The sequence below is a fragment of the Bombus affinis genome, chromosome 18 (assembly GCF_024516045.1).
Source record: "Bombus affinis isolate iyBomAffi1 chromosome 18, iyBomAffi1.2, whole genome shotgun sequence".
In the NCBI taxonomy this organism is placed as follows: Eukaryota; Metazoa; Arthropoda; class Insecta; order Hymenoptera; family Apidae; genus Bombus; species Bombus affinis.
The window spans coordinates 4,106,166-4,132,235 of record NC_066361.1 but is presented as its reverse complement, the minus strand read 5'-3'; the positions used below and the strand labels follow the sequence as shown (position 1 = coordinate 4,132,235).

Below are 26,070 nucleotides of genomic sequence, written 5' to 3'. Positions count from 1 at the left end.
ATTCTTATAAAGACTCGAAAATTCACAACGAAATCTCCTAGAATCTAAATAACATAATCTCCATTAAAAGGAATAAGTAAAATAAGTTAAAAAGTAAAGTTCCTTTCGTATTATAAGGAAATAATAGACGCACAACATTTTTCGTTTCATATTATTTCATCGAATGATCCATTTTGTTCTTATTGACAATTTTGGGTCTTAATAGCCGAAATAATGCTATAGGAATACTAAATTTACACTTAGAATTTATATTAGAATAGTTATATATTTATTTGATAAACGATTTCAAAGATATTTATCGATAAACACTTGCACGCGTCATACCTTCTTCCATACCAGTCTGTTACTTTCTTCCATATTCGACTGTTAACCGACTGTACTGTTTACATTCATCTGTTTTCGAGACGTCGCGCACACACATACTTGCACACACTGATATTCACATACAAGCATCGCTACTACGCAGCTAACCTAGTCTACCACATAAAATTATACATATCTCAACAGTTAAATCGAAACAAACATCACAACGTTCGACAGATTATGTTCCATGTTTCTATAAAGATACGTCGTTATAAAAGACGTGTCTGTAAAAGAAAGACTCTTTTCGGACAATCTAATACTAAAAAATATTTTGTATATTCTTAGATATTTCGTACAATTTGTCCATTCATGATTATCTAACCTAAAATTATAAACATTCATTCCTTCGTTTCCACTTTATTTTCTAGGATATGAAATTAAGTCCATTAGAAATCATTTAGAAATTGTCCTCCTAAGATTATTCTAACATCGCATAATGATATATCGATTTAAAAAATCAGATCGATGGAAATCGATATCGCGTTGCAGAAAGCGCTCGTACGAAGAATCTTGCCGTGGAATGGCGTCGTACGGCCTGCTTTTCCGCTAGTACGGTGGATTCCATCCCCACAGGCGGCCTCCACCTCCAGAAATATATCAAAGTTCATGCGTTTCTACCTAATATCATTCGCGTGCACAGCCTCGTCCCTCCTAGCCACTTCCAGGGCAACCGAGTTGCCGGTTTACGTGCCTGCAATCCACTTCCGCCACCCCTTTAACCCTCTCACCACGAAACTCGCGTTTCCCTGATCTTTATTCATTCTTTCGCCTCGCCCATTTCAATTTTTCTACAGTTTAGCCGAAGGAAAAGTCGTGCCTCGCCCCAACGGATCCCCGGGCCCCCGTGCACGCGCGCGTGCTCGATAAATTTTTCGCGATTCCTAATGTTTAGCCTTTATGGCTCGCCAGCCGGCGGTTTAAGAATCCGTTGGAAGGGTTATATCGTAGACTGTTAACCCAAGCCGCTGTTTTCTGCGGTTGCCTTCTAGGGTGGTCGAATATTTTCCATTACATGGTTCCTTTATTAGGTGTAAGCGCTGCTGGAATTATGTATTTTTACTGGATGTATATATATGTATTGTATCTATATTATATATATTATATTATATTATATTTTTTAATTTAATTATGTATTTTTGCTGGATACATACTGGACTTGTATATATTATAAAAATACATAATTAAATTACACATTAATTATGTATTTTTGCTGGATACATACTAGGCTTGTATATATTATAAAAATACACAATTAAAGTAAGAAATACAACATAACATATATGTCGGAGATGTAGGGACATCAGGCCTTCCTTTAGGAAGATCCCCCCCCCCCCCAATACTTGGGCTCGAGGTGACATAACTGGTTGCCGAACGTAGCCACGGTCACGGGATGAACGAAATGTCTTACAGAGGAGGTATCGATGTTGAGGGACACGCTGTGTAAACAATCGAGTCTCGATCAGGAGCAGTGTTTGTTTACGCGGGACTGCCTAGTTAGGGCGCTTGGCAATTTGTTGATATTCCCGATCGATATGTATTTGACTTATGTGACTGTATCTGTCTTTTATTTTGCGATCACCTTGGAGAGTTTACTGTTATCGTCTTGGCAGTCGGTCTGAAAGTAGCCCAGCGTCTGAGTTAACGTGTCTGCGTGCTACAAAATGTATTCCATTGTACAAAGAGTTTACACGTTGACCGTGGATTCGTTATTGAGCCCAGGAACATCGTCGATAGCTTTTGTTATACTTATTAATTATTTCACGCCTAAAATTTCTAACGATAACCTGACATATATACATATAGCATCGAAAATTTGGATGTTCATGTATTATGCTCAACGTTCTTTGTATTTCAGGAATAGCGAATAACAAGAAGCAATTATTTATCTAAGTACATTTTTGAAATTTTCTACGATCTTTTTTATAGTATATGGGTAGACGATCGTCTTTTTAATATACAAATACTATAATTAGATCAAATATATAATTAAATTTATATAATAAATATCTTTCATTGTAATTTCTTTAGTACAAATTTTATGCTATAGTCTAGTGACTATTTGTTATCACTAGTGTTAAGGTTATTTTCAGGAACAGCGAATAACAAGAAGCAATTATTTATCTAAGTACATTTTTGAAATTTTCTACGATCTTTTGTATAGTATATGGGTAGACGATTGTCTTTTTAATATACAAATACTATAATTAGATCAAATATATAATTAAATTTATATAATAAATAATTATATGTATCTTTCATTGTAATCTCTTTAGTACAAATTTTATGCTGTAGTCTAGTGACTATTTGTTATCACTAATGTTAAGGTTATTTTCAGGAACAGCGAATAACAAGAAGCAATTATTTATCTAAGTACATTTTTGAAATTTTCTACGATCTTTTGTATAGTATATGGCTAGACGATTGTCTTTTTAATATACAAATATTATAATTAGATCAAATATATAATTAAATTTATATAATAAATAATTATATGTATCTTTCATTGTAATCTCTTTAGTACAAATTTTATGCTATAGTCTAGTGACTATTTGTTATCACTAGTGTTAAGGTTATTTTCAGGAATAGCGAATAACAAGAAGCAATTGCGTATTTATCTAAAAATATACAAGTCGTCGTACAATTCATCGATTTCATCGCAAACCGTTCGATCCTCCTTTTGGAAAGCTCTTAGAAAAAAGAAGGGAACCCTCGGGAAAAAAGTGCTTGTATTATATACCATTTATACAAGTAAGAGTCGGCCCTCTCTTAATATTATCCATCCATTATTCATCTTGGATCACGGTAGGAATCTTTCGAAATCGTATTCGCGAGTAAAGGCGGTAAGAAACGTCCGATTCAGATTCAAATGCTTATAGATCCCGCTGTAGATCCACAGCCATCCTATGGTCCATTGTATTTATTGGCAGAATGCACGTTCACGCGAGTCCACGCACAACTTGTACCGACTGTTTCTGTGAATCTCGAATCGAAATTCCCTAAGAGAGCTTCCGAGGAAATAAATACCCTAGCCGCTTCCTACTGTTCCCCTTTCTCAGATCTCTGTTCGCTTCGACAGTGCCTTTATCGACGTAAATAAAAACGTTCGATCAGTTTTATCAAGTTCGACATATCTTCGAGAAAGAAGCGGAAAATGCGGATGACATTGAAACCTTGTTTTTTATGAAAGGAGAATTTACTTTCAAGATGGTGTTAGAACAATGTTGGTAGTTACAAATATTTGATAGAAAAAACTTTTTTAACTAACTCTCCATGACAGTGCCTGTACAACCTTCCATTGCTATTAGGTTATCCGGAAAGTTTCTTTCGTTTTATAAGGAAATAGTAGACGCACAATGTTTTTTCTTTTATATTAGTTTATTGAATTATGCAGGAACATAATAATAGAAATAGAAATGGATCATATCTGATTCAATAAAATAATATAATAATAAAACAGGAATTGTTGTTCATCTATTATCACCTTAAGAAATGAAAGAAACTTATCGGACAACCTAATACTTTCGTATTGCTATGTTGAAATATAAAACCCTGAAGACTACATGCTAATCATACATAATGTATGGTATGAATAGCGCCATTTCCCACGATGGTAGCAGATTCCGATCAATTCAGCGCGGATCATACCACGCTTCGACCGTGAATCTCATATTTTCTACTTTACAAATCAAAAAAGAGGATCTACCATTCGGCACGAACTATTAGGTTGTCCGGAAAGTTTCTTTCGTTTTATAAGGAAATAATAGACGCACAATGTTTTCTGTTTTATATCAGTTTATTGAATTGTGCACGAATATGATAATAGAATTATGACGAAATGGACCATACCTAACTCAATAAAATAATATAAAACAGACATTGTTGTTCATCTATTATCATCTTATATTATCTTACAACCTAATACTATTCTAAAAGAAAGAACCGTGTCTAATGAATATGATACCTACCTAAAACCTACCTAATCAAAGGCAAACTTTTATCTCTTTATGAACACATATTATCCTCTATGAAAAGATATATATTTTCCTATTCTTTCCTATAACAATTTTCTATATCTATATCTAAACTTATTGCTCAACCGGCAAGCACATTAACGATCTAATCTTAGCCTAACGCAAGCTGAAAATTCTATCGTACAAAATCGTCGAGCGGCTGTTCTAAAAACTTAAAAACGTCGCCATGAAAAAAGTACGCGATCCGACAGATATTAAATCGAAGAGGGAAAAAAGGAGGTTGCGTGCGATCTCCTTCCTCCGGCGTATTTGTATTTTAAAGCACAAAAGACGCGAAAGGGGATGATACGAGATCGAAGCGCGGAATAACGCGAGGGTGGTGGCTCTCTCGGTATAAGGGTGGTCGCAAACAGAATGGTGGGGCGTCCTCCCTCTCGCATTCTCTCTCTTTCTTCGTCTCCCTTTCCACCCGATGGAAGGATGCAAAGGTGTGGGGTTGGGTTTCAACCATGATTTCCATTCGCCAGCCATCCATCTTGTTTGAGACTGGAAACTGACAGATAGACGCGGATCCGAGTGCCGGTGACGTGGCAAGTCTTGCACGGCTATGCAGACGGTCGTGTTGGTGCACGTGCTCGCGCGTCCTCGTGTATGTACGTGCGACGTTACGGAGCAAGTGTACACGCGAGCAACGTGGAGCGTCGACCAACTTCCGTATCCGCGTGAAAAATTCATTTTCGACGACATTAGCGCGCCAAGAAATTGCTTTTTCTTTCTGCCGGACGCTCGGCCTCCTCTTGTCGATCGACGCCGATTGACGTGTTGGCTGAGCTCTCGACTTCCTAGGTGGAATTTGTTGAAAGCAGCCTTCCACAAAATCAATTCGCTATGTAAATGATTCTCACGGTAGACGAGTTTCTTCCAACACTCGGATTGCAAGCTTATTTTATCCATTCACTTTCGCTATATCATTTCTTGCGTCGTAAGATCTACGTTCAATTTTCTCCAATATCAAATATATATGTATATATATTTTACTAACACTTTGACTGCCACCTGGATCATATATGACTCGCCACGGTTTCTTCTGTGACACCACGGTGGTTATCGGCGACCGAAGCGCTCCAACTGCCTACAATTGTAAAAATTGAATGAAAATAGACAGTTAGGGCATTTTGAATATAATCGATAAATAGAAAATACCTTGGAATAAAAAGTGCCCCATCGAACAATTAAACATTTTCATTAGAACATCAATAAAATGAAAATGAGGACAAATCTTGCATCTAACTGTGCACTGTGTTTGCATCCATATCTTTGAGTGGTAATCTGCTAATATTATTATAAACACACCTTAGAAAATATAATAAGTAAATACTGCTTTATGATCATATAATTGAGGTTAGAAGACATCTTGAAATAAAAAGTGCCCCACTGAACAATTAAACATTTTCATTAGAACATCAATAGAAAGAAAATGAGGACAAATCTTGCATCTAACTGTGCACTGTGTTTGCATCTATATCTTTGAGGGGTAATCTACGAATATTATTATAAACACACCTTAGAAAATATAATAAGTAAATACTGCTTTATGATCATATAATTGAGGTTAGAAGTGTGAACGTACCTTACTGTTATATATAGCATGAGCAAATACTTCTACACGTTCACCAATATATTCTGCACGTTTTGCTTACGGCGAAACAACGAATACGAATGGTTTGTTTTAAATAAACGAAGCTTTGTTATCGTCTGTCGATATCAACTGCTACCAAGGCGCCACGGTGGTCACCCGTCACCACCAATAAGATAATCGGTCCATTGTGGAAGAATGTTGTCTTACGTCATCAATTTATTATTATTCTGCCATTACATGAATACTCCCGTGGCGTCCAGCGTGGCAGTCAAAGTGCTAAAAATAAGAAAAAATTAGAAACAAGAAGTGTACTGACCTTTCAAAAATTTCAAATTGGCATGCTACGCTGAACTTTAATTTTTTAGTATCTGTGTACAGATATACATACCCGCTTTCTATTAATTTCTGATCTTCAATGAAGTATGAATCTGTAAAAATTGGTCATGTCATACGCCATAACCTAAAATTTGCAATTCTAGCCGTTGATTGCAAAGGAAAATGGTTAGTGTCCCGCAGAACGCATTTACTATTTTTTGAACGCAGAACTTTTTAGAGAACGTTTAATTCTTCGACATTCTTTGGGTAGCAAATGGAAAATGAAATTGAACCTTACTTAAAGAAGAAGATTAACCGTGAAGATTTAAATTTTTCGAGGTTACAAACACACTTTGGAACAATTTTTTTGGAAAATATAATTTTTCAATTTTTTTTTGTATCCACGTAGGTATGAAATTCTTATCGACGATATAAATCCGTAAAATATTTTTTTCTTTACTTTTTAGTCAATATCTTGGCATCATTACTTCTCCTGATTGTATCTAAAGGAAGAGTTTTACTTATGAAACAATTAACGTCTACCCTTACTTAAAGTCGGTATGGCTACTAAGATAAAATCAAAAGCGCGTAGTTGCTTAACCGTAAACTGTATTTATCACTATCTCCGTTATTTCCACCTATTCATGACGTAAGCGTGCATTGTACCGTACTGTGTAATTATCGCAAGCATTCAATCATCAGCTATCTATTTAATAAAAGTCGTGACCGAATTCTGTGTCGAGTTTCTATGCACTATCTTACATTTACATTAGAAACAATCAATCCTTTCAATCTGGATCTCTGTAAGCAAATTAGAAACAGCTGACCTGTCGTTCATTTTTATTCCACTAACATTTTCTTTTCAGCTTAATTATGAATTGACTATCTTATAATCTACTCTAATTTTTCTATCAAAAGCAATGAAGTTTAAATGTATGTTCTTGATACTAGTGTATATTAGGTTATCCGGAAAGTTTCTTTCGTTTTATAAGGAAATAATAGACGCACAACTATTTTTGTTTTATATTATTTTGTCGAATTACGTACGATCCATTTTGTTCTGTTGAGATAAACACGGCGACATTTCACAGACTTGGTTTCATGTTCGTACGAAGGTGCATTGTTGTAAAGAACACGTTTGCGAAAGAAACACACTTTCCGGACAACCTAATATACTACTAGAATTTTAGGAAACTAAAAGGATTATATAATAGCAACTGTCTTCGAAGTTAAAATTGAAATAATGTACAAATTTATTTATAAATTTACATAATTTACAAATTTGTCTACCTATTTACATAATTCAGAAATTTACTAAATTTATGAAATCGAAAGTCCTTACAAATTTTTATATATATTTACATAATTCACAAATCTAATAAATCTGCAAGATCCGCCAGACTGCTGCGAATCACATCCTCCAAACCTACACCCGCTTCTGCAGAATTTGATCCATTGGACGTACTAGCCTGCATATGATTGTTTACGTCTGGCATTTCCACCGGTTGCTGTTCCACCGGTTGCTGTTCCACCGGTTGTTGTTCCACCGGTTGTTGTTCCACCGGTTGTTGTTGAACGTTGTTATCCACATTGTAATGATACTGATGCGCGTTCTCCGTTGGAACCATATACAAACATTGTTGCATATGATTTGCATTTTCAGGCTGTGGATATTGCATTTGACTTTCGTATCGCGGTTGTGCATTGTACATCGTATAATTGTATGGTTGATGTATGTTGTTGAGATATCGGTCTGGCAACTGACGTTGTGTTGACAAACCTTGATTAGAGTAGTAAACCGCGTTCTCAGGAGCGTATATATGTTGACTGCCATACTGGGGATTATCGAACATGCAAGATGATCTTGGTTGTGCTTGTGGAATGGTTGCGGCGTTAGTCGTATACGCGTGCGTAATATTATTCGTCGCTAAGTTTGCAACGTTAGAATTGGCGGTCGGTGCGCTATTGGTCATATTGTTTGAAATGGCAGCCGTGGAAATCGCAGGTTCGACATTGGATTCAGCTTTCGAAACCTGATCCTTTTTATGCTTCATCCTGCGATTTTGGAACCAGATTTTGATTTGTCTTTCAGTTAAGGAAAGTGATGCTGCCATTTCAATACGTCGTGGACGACACAGGTAATGCATACTTTTAAATTCTTTCTCCAACACAACTAATTGCGCACTGGTGTATGCCGTTCGGGAACGTTTAATCGTTTTTCTTTTTTGTTCTGAAATTAAAAACGTATCTTTTATTTAATGAATATGTCCGAGAAGATGTATTAAAAATTATAGTTAGGGAAATTAGAGTTTTCGGAATTTATAAGAATAGGAATTCATAGTAGAATTGTTCTGATTTAGAAGATTTTATATTTCTAATTTCTATATGATAAAGAAATAATTTTCGTCCATTTGGAAATAGCTTAGAATTTATAAAAATAAGTTGACCATTTCTTTCACAAGAAATTTTTCTTTCAAACCGACTATTTTTCTTTTTTTTAAGATTATACTTACACATTGAACATTTTCCCGGAGACACGCGATCGCGAGGAAACGCGTCAGCGAGAGGCGTAAATTCTCGTTATGATTCTAATAGTCAACGCCGCGAATCAGTCGTTCCCCTGTTTCGATTAGGATAACAGGGGTAGTTGAAATGAGTTTAACACTGAATTAACGGAGTTAATATACGCCTCTACTTTTAACGAAATTTAAAATTATAATTAACACATTACAAATGATTTAACGATGATATAACTAGTTTATTTTATAATTCCACTCGACTGTATCATATTTCTCCACTTATTTCTTCGACTAAGCGATCTATTTCTCTAAACCTCTCGACGTATTCGGTTTGAATCCTCAAATCATACTGACTGCCCTTCGATTTTGTTCTTTGTCTTCTCTGGGAGACGATCCCCACCACGCTCGGGTCCCGCAACAGTTTAAGCCTGTGATCACGTATACCACTTTTTTTGCGTAAACAAACTAACGGACGAAAGGCGAAACGATGTTTTCTAGAACTCGCTGCTTGACGACAACTATGTGTTTATCGATGCTTTGTGTATATCTCGCCGGTCATGTAAGACGATCTGTCTGCGATAGTGTGGTACCAAGGGAGACGGTTAAAAACACGGCCGGTTAGTAAGCCTCGGGGCATAACAACATGTACGACATATACGATATACATTCGCGATTATAACACGGTGAAAATATAACTTTTAAATGAAAGTTTTATAAACGTAAGTCGATTATCTTTTTAGCAAAGAACTTGTGTTTTCAACGAATTGTTCACATAAGATTCTTCGAATGTGTAACTCCGACGGGATAGAAATATAATTTCCATGTAGAAACAGGAATCGTCCGGAGAATGCGAATGGAGAAGGTGTCAAGGGTCGCTCAGTGGGAAACTCGTCAGCTCACGAGGTGGCTATGTTCCCGCTGTGCGACTCAAAGGCTCAACACTGAAGCCGTGTTATTGGATTAAATGGTCCTGGCGTGAATTTACAAGCAAATACGATTCGTCAATGACACAGATGAAACAAAGAGAACCGCCTAGTCGTTGAGGTCGCGAGGCTCGCACGCGACAATTTGTCGATCGATGATTGATAAACGACGTTGTCTGACGCAACCTGACTCTGCCAGGGAAGCTGTGAAAAACGGAAATAATCGACGGAAAATGTGCTATGAAATTGAAACTATCCCAAAAATTATCGTCTTCCATTTAATTCATAATTATTTAGATATAGTATATTTATGATTTCTTCTTTCTTTTTACTGTTCGAATTCTTTGTCGTTTCTCACGATTGAATTGAAATTTGTTTGAAAATTATGTGGATCCAGGTAACACTTTCTGTACCTGTAGAAGACTCGAACGCTCTATCGGAGACTTCAATGAATGAAAAGAAATAGAATTCCTAATTTTCCTGTGCAACCTACTAAACTGATCGAAAGCGACGGATAGAAATTTGTACATAATTAAACACGTGTGCACGTTTCGATATTTTATCTGCGTCTATCGATACGTCAACAGCCTGTTGCGACATGCGATGCGAACTGCACGTTCTTTAGGTATTTCTGGGCATATCGATGCCCTGAGGGGAAGAAACATTCTAGTAACATTCGGGGAAACGTTATCGTCGAAAATGGACGCCGGATTTTCACATTCTGATCGAACCACGAACGTAGAAACACGCTCGATCGTGAAGCTAGTAACGAACATGATAAGGACGTTATCTGTCTATCGACCTCGTTGATAAGCTAATTTCATCAAAATTCTTGAAACATAGAAACGATAAGGAAATATTCGAAGAAGGAGTCATCCCCTGATTTAAATATGATTAGACGAAATTTTCTTAAGGATAGAGAAGATTTTTCAAATACAAAATTTGCCGAAATGAAGAATTTTCAATGAAGCTGAAAACTATGATATCGAGATAATTAAGGTGTATTTTCGCAACCAATAAACGTGTCACCACTGACCCAAGGATAGCAGTCCATCATCTGGTGACTCTGTTTTATGTAAACCTATGTAGAGCATCGACGAGCAAGCGGGACGAGAGCGCCGTTTTATAATCCCTCGAGACTAAAGTCTCCTAAATGGGCAGCTCGTTAATCAAACTTGATTCAATAATGTCTACAGGAACGTCTATTTGCTGTAGAATCTGCGACGGCGTCGGACGTTCTTGTTTAACGTTACTGTGTAATTTTACCTATCAAATAAAAACGCTCGCGTGTTTTCTTTTCCTTTGTAATCGGCTAATTTTAAACCTGCGTTAATTTTACCTATTTTCTATCCAAAAATAAAGAAAATGCACTATTTTAAATGCTTCGTTAAATGAGCACTAGTAGATATATAAATATTTTAACCGAACAAGATTGATGAAATAAAAGCGGACAATTTTTATGAACAAGATTAATAAAATAAAAGTAAACTTTTTTAATAAACCTCATTTACGTGGATATTATGATATTTTAAGAAACGTTAGATCTACAAATCTAAATATTATATATTATATACATTTGTAAATGTAAATTTTCAATATGGAATATGCAATGTATAATTTTTGCATCCGTAATAATCTACCGATTCAGATATCTACGTTTATTATTTTTCCATGGAAATGACATTTTTCCAATTTCTCTATTATCTTACATTTTTCCAATTAAGAGTCATCTCGTGAAAAAGCAAATGTTATACATTTCGAGCGTCAACCGATGGATAGTTGTTTAACCAAATTTTCTATTAGATAAAAATTCTCCAAATATTTTTAACAATTCGGTATAGAAATTATTCACACTTCTGAATTGTTCTAAACGAAAACCTATACTACACTCTTCTGTTCCGCAAAGGATTGCGAAGAATTAATTTGAATTTGTAAGAATATGAAGTAAAAATAATTCTTTTAAATCAGAACAATTTCAAAGATCAACTAAACGTTACTTAACCATCCGAAGGAAATTGAGTTCTACAAAAACAAATAAATTTCAAGATAAATACCTTTGGCTGATGACAAATCCTTCCTTGCTACAGTAGGAACTCCACTGCACTGCGCTGTTGCCTGTGCCTGTTGCATCGTTGCCTGTGCCCGTTGCGTCATTGCCTGTGCCTGTTGCGTCGTTGCCTGTACCTGCTGCATTATTGGCGGTATCTGTTGCTCTATCGTCGGTATCTCTTGCTCTATCGTCGGTATCTGTTGCTCTATCGTCGGTATCTGTTGCTCTATCGTCGGTATCTGTTGCTCTATCGTCGGTATCTGTTGCATTATTGCCGGTGCCTGCTGCATTATTGCCGGTGCCCGTTGCATTATTGCCGGTGCCCGTTGCATTATTGCTGGTGCCCGTTGCATTATTTCCGGTGCCTGTTGCATTATTGCCGGTGCCCGTTGCATTATTTCCGGTGCCTGTTGCACTATTGCCGGTGCCTGCTGCATTATTGCCGGTGCCTGCTGCATTATTGCCGGTGCCTGCTGCATTATTGCCGGTATCTGTTGCACTATCGTCGGTATCTGTTGCGTTATTCCCGGTCTCTGTTGCGTTGTTGCCTGTATATGCTGCATGTATTCCCTTCGTCCTTCGTTCATCCACATATCGTTCCTGCGCCCGTTCATCTCCCACAAGATTTGTCCGTTATAGTATACAGGCAAGCTATTCTGGTATGCAGCGTAGTAATCGTTATTGTAGCTGGATGCGGGCGAAGCGGATGAAGATCCGATGCTCCTCGACGACATAGGCGAGTTGTTGCCGGCCATGTTATTCTCCGATGGATAATTGTTCATCTCCCTTGCTTTGCTGATGTCTTCGAAATGACAACTATTTTTCGACTAGTTCTCTACTTAGTTCACTTGAAATCTTCACTAGAGTTTCACGCACTACTGAATAAAGTCGAAGCATTTCTTGCTAATTTATAGATTCTAGCTGCCCATCGGGCCCAACCAATCAGAACCATCGATTTTCCGAAGGTAAACCCTTTTGCCTTTTGGGGGCGTTGTCGACCACACTCGATCTACTGCAATTGGGGCCTGAGGGGACAAAGTAGTCATCGCTTAGAATTTCCCAGACAATAGGCTGTACAAAACTTTTCACTAATCCTCTTATCGTTGAATAACTTAAAACAGTAACTTAGAGCCCATAAAAACGTGTATACTCCTAATACAATTTTATTACTTTATGCAAATAACATCTTGCAGCGAGTCTGGAATATTTGGAATAATCTGGAATGATCTTGGAATATTCTTTTCGTATCTTGTATTATTTCTCGCACATCTGGCCGTCCATTCGATTTAATTGTTTTCTTTTTCCAATAAATATTGTGTTCTTGGAAAACTATTTTTATAAGTAAATTTTTCAGGGCAAGTTGACGTTGTTTTCGTATTTGCTTCATTTTCCTGGACTTCGTCTTATTTCTCGGATAATTTTTCTCTCACCTCGCAATAGTCTTAAAGAATTTTTCTATCGACTTCTTCGATCTAGTCAAGGTTAGACAAATTACGAGATGACAACGTGATAAGCTCAGAATTGCTAATCCGGAATTTAGGATAATACTGTCTCTCAGGTATCCCGTTGCATGTAAACAATGACCGGACCCCCCGGTGGTGAATTCACAAATACAATTCAACTAAGGGATATTTTGTAACTGTATATTTGCATAATTGCGTTCAAATGTTCTGTAACTCTACGTTCATCAAAACAAGTAATTCAAGTAATTTTACTTGAATATTGTAAGCCACTACGTTTAAATGAAATTTAAATATAGCGTAGCTTTATGAAAATTTTAAATGTTCGAAATTGTTTAAAATGCGAACATTTGTAAATGTACATTTTCAATGCGGAATATGCATTATGCATATGCATATGCATATGCAATTATTATTTTTCTATGGAAATGACATTTTTCCAATTCCTCTATTATCTTACGTTTTTCCAATTAAAAGCCATCTCGTGGAAAAACAAATGTTATACATCTCGGGCGTCAACCGATTGTCAAATACATCAAATAGTGGGGAATTCTGATTTATTTTTATTTCATGACAACTGGGAATAAATCTCAGCAGAAACGATGCGGAATCGGTTCACGGTCCAGCTTCCCAGACACCAAAGCGAGAAATTGATCAGCGTCATTCCACGGCTATTCCCGTTGCCCGGTAACATCCAACATTCTCTTTTTCTTTACCATTGCACCCCTTGCCCCCTCGTCTATTTTCTCTTTTCTTCTTGGTTTTTCCCTTCTAACGGTATCGGCTATTTTCCTTCCGCGCTGAGAGCTGTCTGCAGGCTCGCGCCACCGGTTTTCCAACCAACCTTTCTATACCACCCCCTTGGCCACTGCCTCCTCCTCCTCGACGAGCGAACGCTCTCTTTTTCCACGTTGAACCGTTCTACGGACAAAAATCGTTGCTTGAAGGAAAAAGAATATCGTGTTCTGTTCATAGGGGGTTGAGGGGGTGGCTCAACAGAAAAACCACAGTTTGCCACTGTTTCTTTCATTGATTCCATTCTTAGAATCTAGACCGACTTTTTCTATAGAAAAATCTATATTTCTGTATTTTTCTTTCTTTTTTTTTTTTATAACGAATACACTGGAAATTTTTATGCATTTATGGAATATTTTCGAATTTGGGAAAAATACAGAGAATGCACATAATATGTAAGCTATATATACATATCTATGCAAAAATATATATTATAATATATAATACATAATATGCTATATACTATGCAATATATATTTAAAGCACAATACTTTTTTTAATATAAAAAACAAAATGTATTATAAATAAAACTACCGTAATCATGAATAAACCTACCGTAGCCATAGATAAAACTACCCTAGCCATAAATATAACAATATTTTTCGAGTTCTATTTAGAAAAATGGGAATTTTCAATGACATTTTTCAGTGTGTTAGTGAAAAAATCTACGCAGAATTTCATAATTGCTACCCAAATTTTACAGTCCTTTCTTCACAGGCAGCAGACATAAATAGAGATATGCTAAATCTTAGGTTTCTTTTAGTGAGATTATGTCAGGTTCTGTTTTTGAGGATTTATTGTACTTAGAATAGTTTCCTATTTACTCTAACAGTTTATTGCTTGTGTAGCGATGCGGAACGATGAACACGGATAATAAGGGTAAGATAGAATGAACAGACTGAATCCCTAGAGCAAACAACAACCACATGGCATAAATAACCATGTATTCTGCTAATAATAGCAGCCATGAAATGTAAAATCAATTCTTGACTCTTCCTACTCTATGGATTTACATTACACATTTATAATGTGGATTAAAACAGTAATTATAATTAATCCTATGTTTGCCGACGCATTCCAAGTAGTTAACTGTACTCCTTTTCCACTTTCGAATCCATTTAAATCCTTCGACATAATTATAAATAAAACCGAATAATTGCAAATGTCATTGTAATATTAGTTTCAGAAAATTTCATCGCCTGATAATATTCTATTTACGCTCTATCAACGGTCACGTTCAATCATTTAACACTTTAATCGCCACGTGGCTCATATATGGCCACGATTTCTCCTGTGATCGAAGCGCTTCAGCTTCTTACAATTGTGAACATTGAACGAGAATCGACATTTAGTGCATTTCGAATATAATCGATAAATAGAAGACATTTTGTAATAAAAAATGCCCCATTGAACGATTAAACATTTTCATTAGAATATGAATAAAAAGAAAATGAGGACAAATCTTGCATCTAACCGTGCACTGTGCTTGCGTCCATATCTTTGACGGGTAATCTACGAATATTATTATAAACACACCTTAGAAAATAAAATAAGTAAATACTGCTTTATGATCATATAATTGATGTTAGAAGTGTGAACATACTATTACGTATAATGAGTAAATACTGTTTACTAATATCTTCTACGCGTTTCAACGATATATTCTACATGTTTTGCTTAAGACGAAACAACGAATGCGAATGGTTTGTTGAAATAAACGAAGCCTTGTTATGATATGTCGCTATCAAATGTTACCAAGGCGCCACGGTGGTCACTAATAACCACCAATAAGATAAACGGTCCATTGTGGAAGAATGTTGTCTTACATCATCAATTTATTATGATTTTGCCATTGCATGCTCAGTGAAACATGTGATTTCAGCGTGGCAGTCAAAGTGCTAAAAATAAGAAAAAATTAGAAACAAGAAGTGTACTGACCTTTACAAAATTTCAAATTGGCGTGATACGTCTTTTAGTATTTGTATATGTATATACACAAATATACAAAGTATCATAATATACAAAGTATCATAAACGTATATATATATATATACAAATACTAGAAAACGTAAATTTTGGAAAGATCAGTGCTAAAAATATGATACTTTGTATATTTGTATATATATATACGTTTATGATACTTTGTATATTATGATACTTTGTATATTTGTGTATGTATATATATATATATATACAAATACTAAAAAGCGTATCATGCCAATTTGAAATTTTGTAAAGGTCAGTACACTTCCCGTTTCTTACTTTTTCTTATTTTTAGCACTGACTTTTTCAAAATTTCAAATTGGCATGATACGTTTTCTAGTATTTGTATATATATATACACGTTTATCATACTATGTATATTATGATATTTTGTATATTTGTATATATATATATACGTTTATGATACTTTGTATATTTGTTTATATATATATATATAAACAAATACTAAAAAACGTATCATGTCAATTTGAAGTTTTGGAAAGGTATATATATACAAATATACAACGTATCATAATATACAAAGTATCATAAACGTATATATATATATATATACAAATACTAGAAAACGTATCATGCCAATTTGAAATTTTGGAAAGGTCAGTGCTAAAAATATGATACTTTGTATATTATGATACTTTGTATATTTGTATATATATATACGTTTATGATACTTTGTATATTATGATACTTTCTATATTTGTGTATATATATATATATACAAATACTAAAAAACGTATCATGCCAATCTGAAATTTTGGAAAGGTATATATATACAAATATACAACGTATCATAATATACAAAGTATCATAAACGTATATATATATATATACAAATACTAGGAAACGTATCATGCCAATTTGAAATTTTGGAAAGGTCAGTGCTAAAAATATGATACTTTGTATATTATGATACTTTGTATATTTGTATATATATATACGTTTATGATACTTTGTATATTATGATACTTTCTATATTTGTGTATATATATATATATACACAAATACTAAAAAACGTATCATGCCAATCTGAAATTTTGGAAAGGTATATATATACAAATATACAACGTATCATAAACGTATATATATATATATACAAATACTAGAAAACGTATCATGCCAATTTGAAATTTTGGAAAGGTCAGTGCTAAAAATATGATACTTTGTATATTATGATACTTTGTATATTATGATACTTTGTATATTATGATACTTTCTATATTTGTGTATATATATATATATATATACAAATACTAAAAAACGTATCATGCCAATTTGAAATTTTGGAAAGGTATATATATACAAATATACAACGTATCATAAACGTATATATATATATATACAAATACTAGAAAACGTATCATGCCAATTTGAAATTTTGTAAAGGTCAGTACACTTCTCGTTTCTAACTTTTTCTCATTTTTAGCACTTTGGCTGCCACGCTGAAATCACATGTTTTACTGAGGACGCCACGGGAGTATTTTTATTATTCAAAGCATGTAATGGCAAAATCATAATAAATTGCTGATGTAAGATATATATATATATATATATATATACCCGCTTTCTATTAATTTCTGATCTTCAATGAAGTACGAATCTCTAAAAATTGGACATGTCATACGCTATAACCTAAACTTTGCAATTCTAGCCGTTGATTGCAAAGGAAATTGGCTAGTGTCCCGCTGAACGCTTTTACTTTTTTTTTAGAACGCAGAACTTTTTTTAGGAACGTTTACTTTTTAGTAAATTATTTTTTAATAATTTATTTCTATTGCTACGGAAGATTTTGAAAAGCTACTAACGCCGCATACGACATCGTTGCAAAGTTATCTTCAATTCGTCTTAATGTCGCTTAAAACATCATACACATAATAGAAGAAATAGATATAGACACGAAAAACTGAATTGATGATCTTGAAATTATTTTCAAGCTATTCTCACAGATACTTTTTAGGTTAGTTAGATTGCTGAATTTAAGCAAGACCCGGTATATGAATACGTGAACAAGATACTTCTGTCCTTTTATATCCGCTTTCCTCGAATCACTTTCATAAACCACGGAAGCACGTTGTTTCGAACGAAATCGATGCGAAGATCGAAATACAATTGGCGGGCGATTTAAGGAAGCTGACCTTTCGAATGGTTAACTGGAAACTAATTCGATTTTACGCAACGCTGGTTAATCCGAAACGGTGGAATTTTCCATTCAGTTGCATCGACGAATCGAAGACCGGGATAAACGCGACTGGAAAAGTCAAAAGGCTTTTCGTCGAGGACGGTTAAAGGCTGATCGTCGTTGTCGTTTCACGTAAGAGCCACGAAGGACGTAAACGCCTTATCAAGACGGCGCTCTAATCCCTCGTTGGATCGCGCTTGTCTGCCATGGCAGTCGTCGTAGACCGTCCCGGTAATTTATGGCGTTTTAACTTCCCCTCCGCGGCGCAGATTAGTATGGAAAATCCTTCGTGTCGATCGGTCTGCGATTACGCCAGCCTCGATTTACGGTGAAATGTAGGCTAATATTGGCCCACTTCTGTCTCGCGTGCCGCCTAGCGTCGAGCGTGTGATCGATCGATCGATCGATCGATCGATCGTCACCCGAAGATTCTCCTCGTTGTTCAACTTCGTTATTCTTTTACTTTGCAACGTAAATGAAAATATCGGTTGATTTTAGGCAACGAGTAAATTGCGTGATTTTATGCAAATTTATGCTTTTCTGAACATAATTCAGAAATTAGCACCTACGTAGAAATTTGCTTTATTCCCGAGATACTATAACGAATACGTTTTCGATATTTTATATATTTTTGCATATTTCGCATAATCCGTGCATTTTTGTATCTTCAAATTCTTTTTATAAACACGAAGGTATTTAATTACGATGTATTTTCCGAAAATATTATTTTGAAATAATCTTTTGCAAATAGTGCTATATGGGACATAATTGAGGTACTAAAAATGGTCGATTATTAGAAGTCATATTGGCATGCAGGTGGGTATCCTCATTAAGGTCGGGTATTTCCAAATTTCAATGTTTGCATAGAAGAAAAATAATACGGTAGTAGGCGAATGATCCGAATACAAAAATTGAGGTTAACAATTTCTTAGTACCAATAATATCCTTTTATGAAAAACCATATCTATTCAAAAATCGAATATATTTTCTTAATTTTCATATCGTGTTGAAAAATATTCCTACGAGGTATTCCTTCGTCTATGTTACTGCGTTCGTGTTTACGAAATTTGACCTGATTTTAGGTAATATTATGCCTGTCTAGCTGACGTATTCATATACCGGGTCTTGCTTAAATTGTGATATTCCTTAATGACAAACTAGCTTTAACCCTCCGAGTTATATGGGCGCATATAGGTGTGGGCGCATATAGGCGTCTGGCGAAAGCTATCGGTGTGGACTAAGGACACCTATATGAGTTTTCTGTAAGCGCCCGGCATGGACTAAGGACGCATATATGGGTCTTTCAATTTTTCTCAACACCTACGCACAAGTAATACTATTACGTTCGTGTGAAACAAATATAAATGCATTCCTTACGGCAGTAAACAAATGCCAATAGTGGCTCGTTATTGTCGAAGCGGTCACCACATGTAAGAAAACTGTACATCTGGTTTCTTTAGTTTCCTCAAGCATTGAATTTTTCACACACAACTAAATTATTAACTCGCGTTATATTTACTAAATTTAGTTTTCTAGTTTGTTACCCAAATTCTAGTTAACTGTAAATTTCAACGTTTATAATAAATAATTAAAAATAACTAAAAAATAACGCTCTTGAATCGTTTAATCTCGCGCAAAAGAATTACCATAACTTATTACGATTTGCGCTTTGAATAGCCAATCAACAGAGCTCGGTCTAACGAAAAAGTATTCCGCCCACAGCGATCGTCGCGCTAGACGCGCGCCGTCCGTACGGACGGCATAGGCCGTGACTATTCAGCACTCAAAGGGTTAATCAAAAATCGAATATATTTAGTTAATTTTCATATCGTGTGGAAAAATATTCCTACGAGGTATTCCTTCGTCCATGTCACTACGTTCATGTTTACGAAATTTGAGCTAATTTTAGATAACATTATGCCTGTGTTGTTGACGTATTCATATACCGGGTGTTGCTTAAATTGTAATATTCCTTAATGACAAACTAGCTTTAATCAAAAATCGAATATATTTAGTTAATTTTCATATCGTGTGGAAAAATATTCCTACAAGGTATTCCTTCGTCCATGTCACTACGTTCATGTTTACGAAATTTGAGCTAATTTTAGATAACATTATGCCTGTGTTGTTGACGTATTCATATACCGGGTGTTGCTTAAGTTGTAATATTCCTTAATGACAAACTAGCTTTAATCAAAAATCGAATATATTTAGTTAATTTTCATATCGTGTCGAAAAATATTCCTGCAAGGTATTTCTTCGTGAATGCTACGGTTATGTTTACGAAATACTTATCGCAAGGTACTTAAGATATCGATGGCTGCTCGGAAGATCAAGTGCACCGATTGAACGTTCCATTTTGCTAGTGCTTAACGATAAGTAAGACGAAGAGTACGTTAAAGTTGATAATTATATGACTGATGCTTGTCAAGCTTTGATTCCGTTAGATATTTGTACACAGGTACACATGAAATATGACTCGGAAGATGAACCGATACCAACTGTTCCATACAGTAACCTTTTACGACACTGATGGTAGAAACGTGTTTCTTTCCACTGAGTATACGGTTGACGTCACGTAAGCTCGCATGTGTATAATGTTTCATAATTTTGAACAATGAGAAAACGTTATTATTAATGAGGGAATAGTCTCTCAGCCTCGTATCATTTCTCCCATGAATTGCGATATAATTTCATTAACAGTAATTAACGGTAATCCAAATGGTTAATTTGTAATTTTGCATTTGATTTTCAACAATACGTTCGTAGAAACTCGATAGTACAACAGTGAGGCAAGTTTATTTTTCCCCTCGCGTATTGTATTTTTCATATAATTTTCTTTATTCCATTTGTTTTTATGCAAATGTTAGCAATCAAATTATTAGGTTATCCGGAAAGTTTCTTTCGTTTTATGAGAAATAATAGACGCACGAGGATTTTTGTTTTATATTATTTTCTCGAATTACGTGCCATCCATTTCGTTCTGTCGAGATAAACACTGCGACATTTCACAGACTTGGTTTCACGTAAAGAATACGTTTGCAAAAGAAAGACACTTTCCGGATAACCTACTACATCAGAGCAAACGAAGAGTTCGATGGAGAAGGATCTCTAACATGTAAAAATTATTCTAAATATCAATACGTTCGATGCTAATAAAATACATCTGTATTTACCTGTCTCATCCCTGGAACTGCACATTTTCTTCGCGAGAAATGCCTTTGCTTTGAGCAGCGATGATTATTCTAACGATTTTTCTCCAATGGAATTTCTTGAAACACACGAAAAGTAAAAATACACTGGCTGTGTCAGTAGCACGATGTTACTTATTGTTACATAATCGCAATGACGTGGTGTAACGTATATGTGAATGCAACAGATATATTAAAATACTTTAATATATATTCTTATAAAGACTCGAAAATTCACAACGAAATCTCCTAGAATCTAAATAACGTAATCTCCATTAAAAGGAATAAGTAAAATAAGTTAAAAAGAAAAGTTCCTTTCGTATTATAAGGAAATAATGGACGCACAACATTTTTCGTTTCATATTATTTCATCGAATGATCCATTTTGTTCTTATTGAGAATTTTGGATCTTAATAGCCGAAATAATGGTATAGGAACGCGAAGTTTACACTTAGAATTTATATTAGAATAGTTATATATTTATTTGATAAACGATGTCAATGATATTTATCGATAAACACTTGCACGCGTCTAATATATATTCTTATAAAGACTCGAAAATTCACAACGAAATCTCCTAGAATCTAAATAACGTAATCTCCATTAAAAGGAATAAGTAAAATAAGTTAAAAAGAAAAGTTCCTTTCGTATTATAAGGAAATAATGGACGCACAACATTTTTCGTTTCATATTATTTCATCGAATGATCCATTTTGTTCTTATTGAGAATTTTGGATCTTAATAGCCGAAATAATGGTATAGGAACGCGAAATTTACATTTAGAATTTATATTAGAATAGTTATATATTTATTTGATAAACGATTTCAAAGATATTTATCGATAAACACTTGCACGCGTCATACCTTCTTCCATACCAGACCGCTAACTGAACAGATTACATTCCTTTGTTTCGAGACGTCGCGCACACGCATACTTACACACATTGATATTCACATACAAGTATCGCTACTACGCAGCTAACCTAGTCTACATAGAATTATACATATCCCAACAGTCGAATCAAAACAAACATCGCAACGTTCGACAGATTAGCTTTCATGTTTTTATAAAGATATATCGTTGTAAAGGACGTTGTAAACCTAATACAGAAATACGCATATCATGTTACACGAAGAAAAGTATTGAAAAATTAGGCGAATTCCATTGCTCTCGAAAAGTTACTTATTTGACAACTGAAAAACAATAAAATTCCGATTAAATAGGTCCCTCGATAAATATTAAATCAGCGGCAATTTCGGCCAGAGGGTTGTTCCCAAATAACGGCGAATATTCCCGGCGGTCGGATTTCCAGATCGACGAGTCGTGCCTCTGCTTTTGTATAATGTAATCTAGAAGTTTGACAGGGTCTAACGGTGGATTGCCTTCAGCCAAGGCTAGCCGGGGCGATGAAAATGGGGGATACCGGGATACGAAGAATGCTCGCGTGGTGTGAGTCGCCGCGAAATGGGGGTCACAGCTACCGCATCAAAGGATTATCTCTGGTATAGAAAAGTAATTACATCCGAATTACCATCCGCTTTATTCCAATTCTGCCACGTTCCGTTCGAATTTCTGCTTTTTAAGAACAGGCAAATTCCAAACAGCTTAATTTTTTATTGCTACGGATTAAGACAATTTAGTAACAGTAAACCTCCTGTTACAGTTATGTTACATTTATGTTAAATGGTCAATCATGCATCTGACCTTATACCTGCTACAGTTCTGTTCAAGTATTCAATAGTTGCTATCCAACTGGCAATAGTATGATGTCAAGAGAAACATAAATGAGATTTATGGAGGTCTATAGAGAAAAAGTTCACATAAACAGGAGTAAGAGTACATAAATATCTGTAAAGATGGATAAATTTAACAGATCATTTTCATTGGATTCGCTTCATTGAACGAATTTATTGTTGGTAAAGGTTATGTACACTAATATATTACTAAAGCTTGCTTTATAAGAATTTTTAGCAGAATTTCTTCTGTTCATATTTTAATACAATTTTATGAAGCTGAACATCGGCGACTAATTACCTGTTAGTCGATTACTACGGTCAATAATTAGATCCATTAGGTGTATAATGTATTTTGCAATGCGTTCATACCACACAGCAACAGAGAACTTCCTAGAATCATCCTAACAGCAGAGCAAAAGAATTCTGTTCACGGTAAGCCACAAAGCACCTCGTCGAAAGATGTGCCTGGTCAGAGCAACCACTCAGCCCCTCTCTGTGCAGCCCGTCGTGTAACATATGCTTTTATCTAAATTAAACAGTGTCGGCGCGATTTTCATTTCCTGGCCTGAAGCTGCTGATGTTATCCGCAGGATAGCGCGTCGCGAGAGCGTTGCTAAGGGTTGGGAAAGCTCAGCCCTGCCAGTGCTCGACCAACCCTCGTGTCTCTCTCTTTCTCTCCTCGCCACCCTCTTCATCCTTCTTCCTGTTCTCCTTCGCTGTGCCGCGGCTTCGTCGCCTTATACACCCGTTTCTCTATACCTATGCACGCGCTCCTTCTCTGCTATCTGGTCGTATTCTAACACCGAACTCTTCATCCCCCTCTTCCTGTTCCACCCTCTCGTTCTATCGCCTGGACAAGTTACACGGTGCTTCGTTGCTCCGTAGAATATGCCCGGGATATTTCGTGCACTGGAATTATGCTCGTGATTGAGATTGTAATTCGGGGAACTAAGAATAGAAATGGGAGATTAGTATGGCGAGTGGTCGAATCGATGGTTCGAATAACGGGAAAGTTTTATTGGCTTGGAAACTAAATGATTGCGGGTTTTGTCATTAAGCGATAGTGACGGAATCCGCAATCAGTTAGTTTCCAAGCCAATAAATATTTAAATAAGATAATTCTACCTCTTGGTACCTCATGTTGACAGTATTCTTTTAGGAGGAAATTTAAGTGTTGCATTCGAGAGAGACCAGTTTCAGAAGTGTAAAAGGATGAAGAATAAGGAAGAGATGCATTTATGGGACGTTTAAAGATGTAAAGACTGCGTACAATATGCCAAAATATGCACAATATGCAAAGTATAGTACTCGTTAGAGGATCGATCAAATCTAGCGAAGAAATCTAACCAAGCCATATCTCTTCTATTAATTTCTTCTATTTGTTGGCTTGGAAACTAAGTGATTGCGGATTTTGTCAATACCACTTAATGACAAAACCCGCAATCACTTAGTTGCTAACCTAATAGAATAGATGCAGATAGATGGATGCTTTGGATACATTGGAAGGATGATTACAGTGATGGTTAAAGAAGACAACATACTTAACCTCAAATCTATAGATACCGTTTTGCAATCATTAAAAGCACGCAAGCAAGATGTTGCTAATCGTCTTGAAACGGTGGATAGATTTTTTTAAACGAGGAAAAACAACAATTCCCTGGCGGTCTGTCTTAACGAAGAGATTCGATATCAATGGAGGTGAGGCAGGAAGGAATAGCTTTCACGTTTTGGTAGACACGGAGGAACCGATTGTTTGCGAGAACTCGAGGTCAAACGCAAGAAGCGGTCACGGATATGACGCGTTTTTATCGACGAAGCAATGGGGAGATCGAAGCGAGCCGTAAACGTGGAGGCCGGATACCAAGATCCTCGCGAGCAGATAGAAAAGAAGGCATCCCACTTTTATACTCTGGAGGTTAAAGTTTACCAAGTTATTCTGACTTTCCCTCCGTCCTCGTCGTCGCCGGTTGGTATCGCGCGGGAAAAGCTACCCCGTCAGCTCGGTTGACGTCTCGCGTCATAGTCACCCTCGTCCCGTCCATCTTCCATCCCCTTTCTCGTCTTCCTCCGACTATCTTCTCGTTCTTCCTCCCTTTTCCAGATTCTTACCGTTCTGTCATCCTTCGATCGACTTTCCCAAGTTTTCCAACTTTCAGGACATCTTTTAAGGAAGCTCCGAAAACTCTTGCTGCTCAATGTTTATGTAGATCTATAGCGCGTAGCGAATTCTTGAAATTAATTCCTTCACGCTGCAATAAAATAAAGAGTTCAATAGAAATGATTTTTTTTTTATTCTATTTGCTTATAGAGAATTCATGGACAACCATATGCAAAGAATATATGTTTTAAACTTTCCATACAAATATGAATAATAATTGATATTATATGAATAATACAAATAAGCAATTACATGAATAATCTGAAACTTATAGCACCACATTTGATGATTTGGTCGATGGTTTTAAATCTGCAACCTGAAAGACAGATACTGTGAAGGGGTTAATGTTGACAATGTAGGGGAGAATCTGTATGAAATTTTTGCTCTACCAATCTTTCACCTGTTTATTTTGCAACAAATATTGCTAACCCTCTGTAGATCATCTTGTTGCATACTTATTATTTTCTTTTTCACAGATGATCTTAATATTAGGTTGTTCAAAAAGTTGTGTGCATCTTTCTCAGAGATTAGAAGGAAATATAAATCATAATGGATTTCAATGTAGGCATAGAAATTCTTGTCAAAGTGATTAATACACAGAACTAAATGAATCAGAGTAACATTCACCAAGGCAATTCTATGTTCTAAAGTCTTTATACCAATTGCATTGGAATAATTTTTTTCTTTTCTAACTTGAAGTTTAGCTTTAACTTCAATCAGAGTAACATTCACCAAGGCAATTCTATGTTCTAAAGTCTTTATACCAATT

The 26,070-nt window shown here is 35.6% G+C and overlaps 1 protein-coding gene and 1 long non-coding RNA gene across 3 annotated transcripts; both read right to left on the bottom strand.

The window, feature by feature from the left end:
* Positions 1–3,717: 3,717 nt before the first annotated feature.
* LOC126926686 (uncharacterized) lies at positions 3,718–7,516 on the bottom strand. Of its 2 annotated transcripts, none has more exons than XR_007714774.1 (4): positions 6,362–7,516; positions 5,965–6,249; positions 5,538–5,649; positions 3,718–5,466 (listed from the first exon to the last, which is right to left on the bottom strand). It is a non-coding gene; the product is annotated as an uncharacterized LOC126926686 (long non-coding RNA). The 2 variants fall into 2 exon arrangements; XR_007714773.1 differs by having other exon boundaries at positions 5,538–5,663; positions 6,362–7,514.
* A 1-nt stretch (position 7,517) lies between these two features.
* LOC126926498 (homeotic protein antennapedia-like) lies at positions 7,518–21,475 on the bottom strand. The gene is made up of 3 exons (XM_050742786.1): positions 21,392–21,475; positions 11,785–14,161; positions 7,518–8,518 (listed from the first exon to the last, which is right to left on the bottom strand). Exons 2-3 carry the CDS (start codon positions 12,560–12,562, stop codon positions 7,656–7,658), a joined length of 1,641 nt encoding a protein of 546 aa, XP_050598743.1. The 5' UTR covers positions 12,563–14,161; positions 21,392–21,475; the 3' UTR covers positions 7,518–7,655.
* Positions 21,476–26,070: the final 4,595 nt, after the last annotated feature.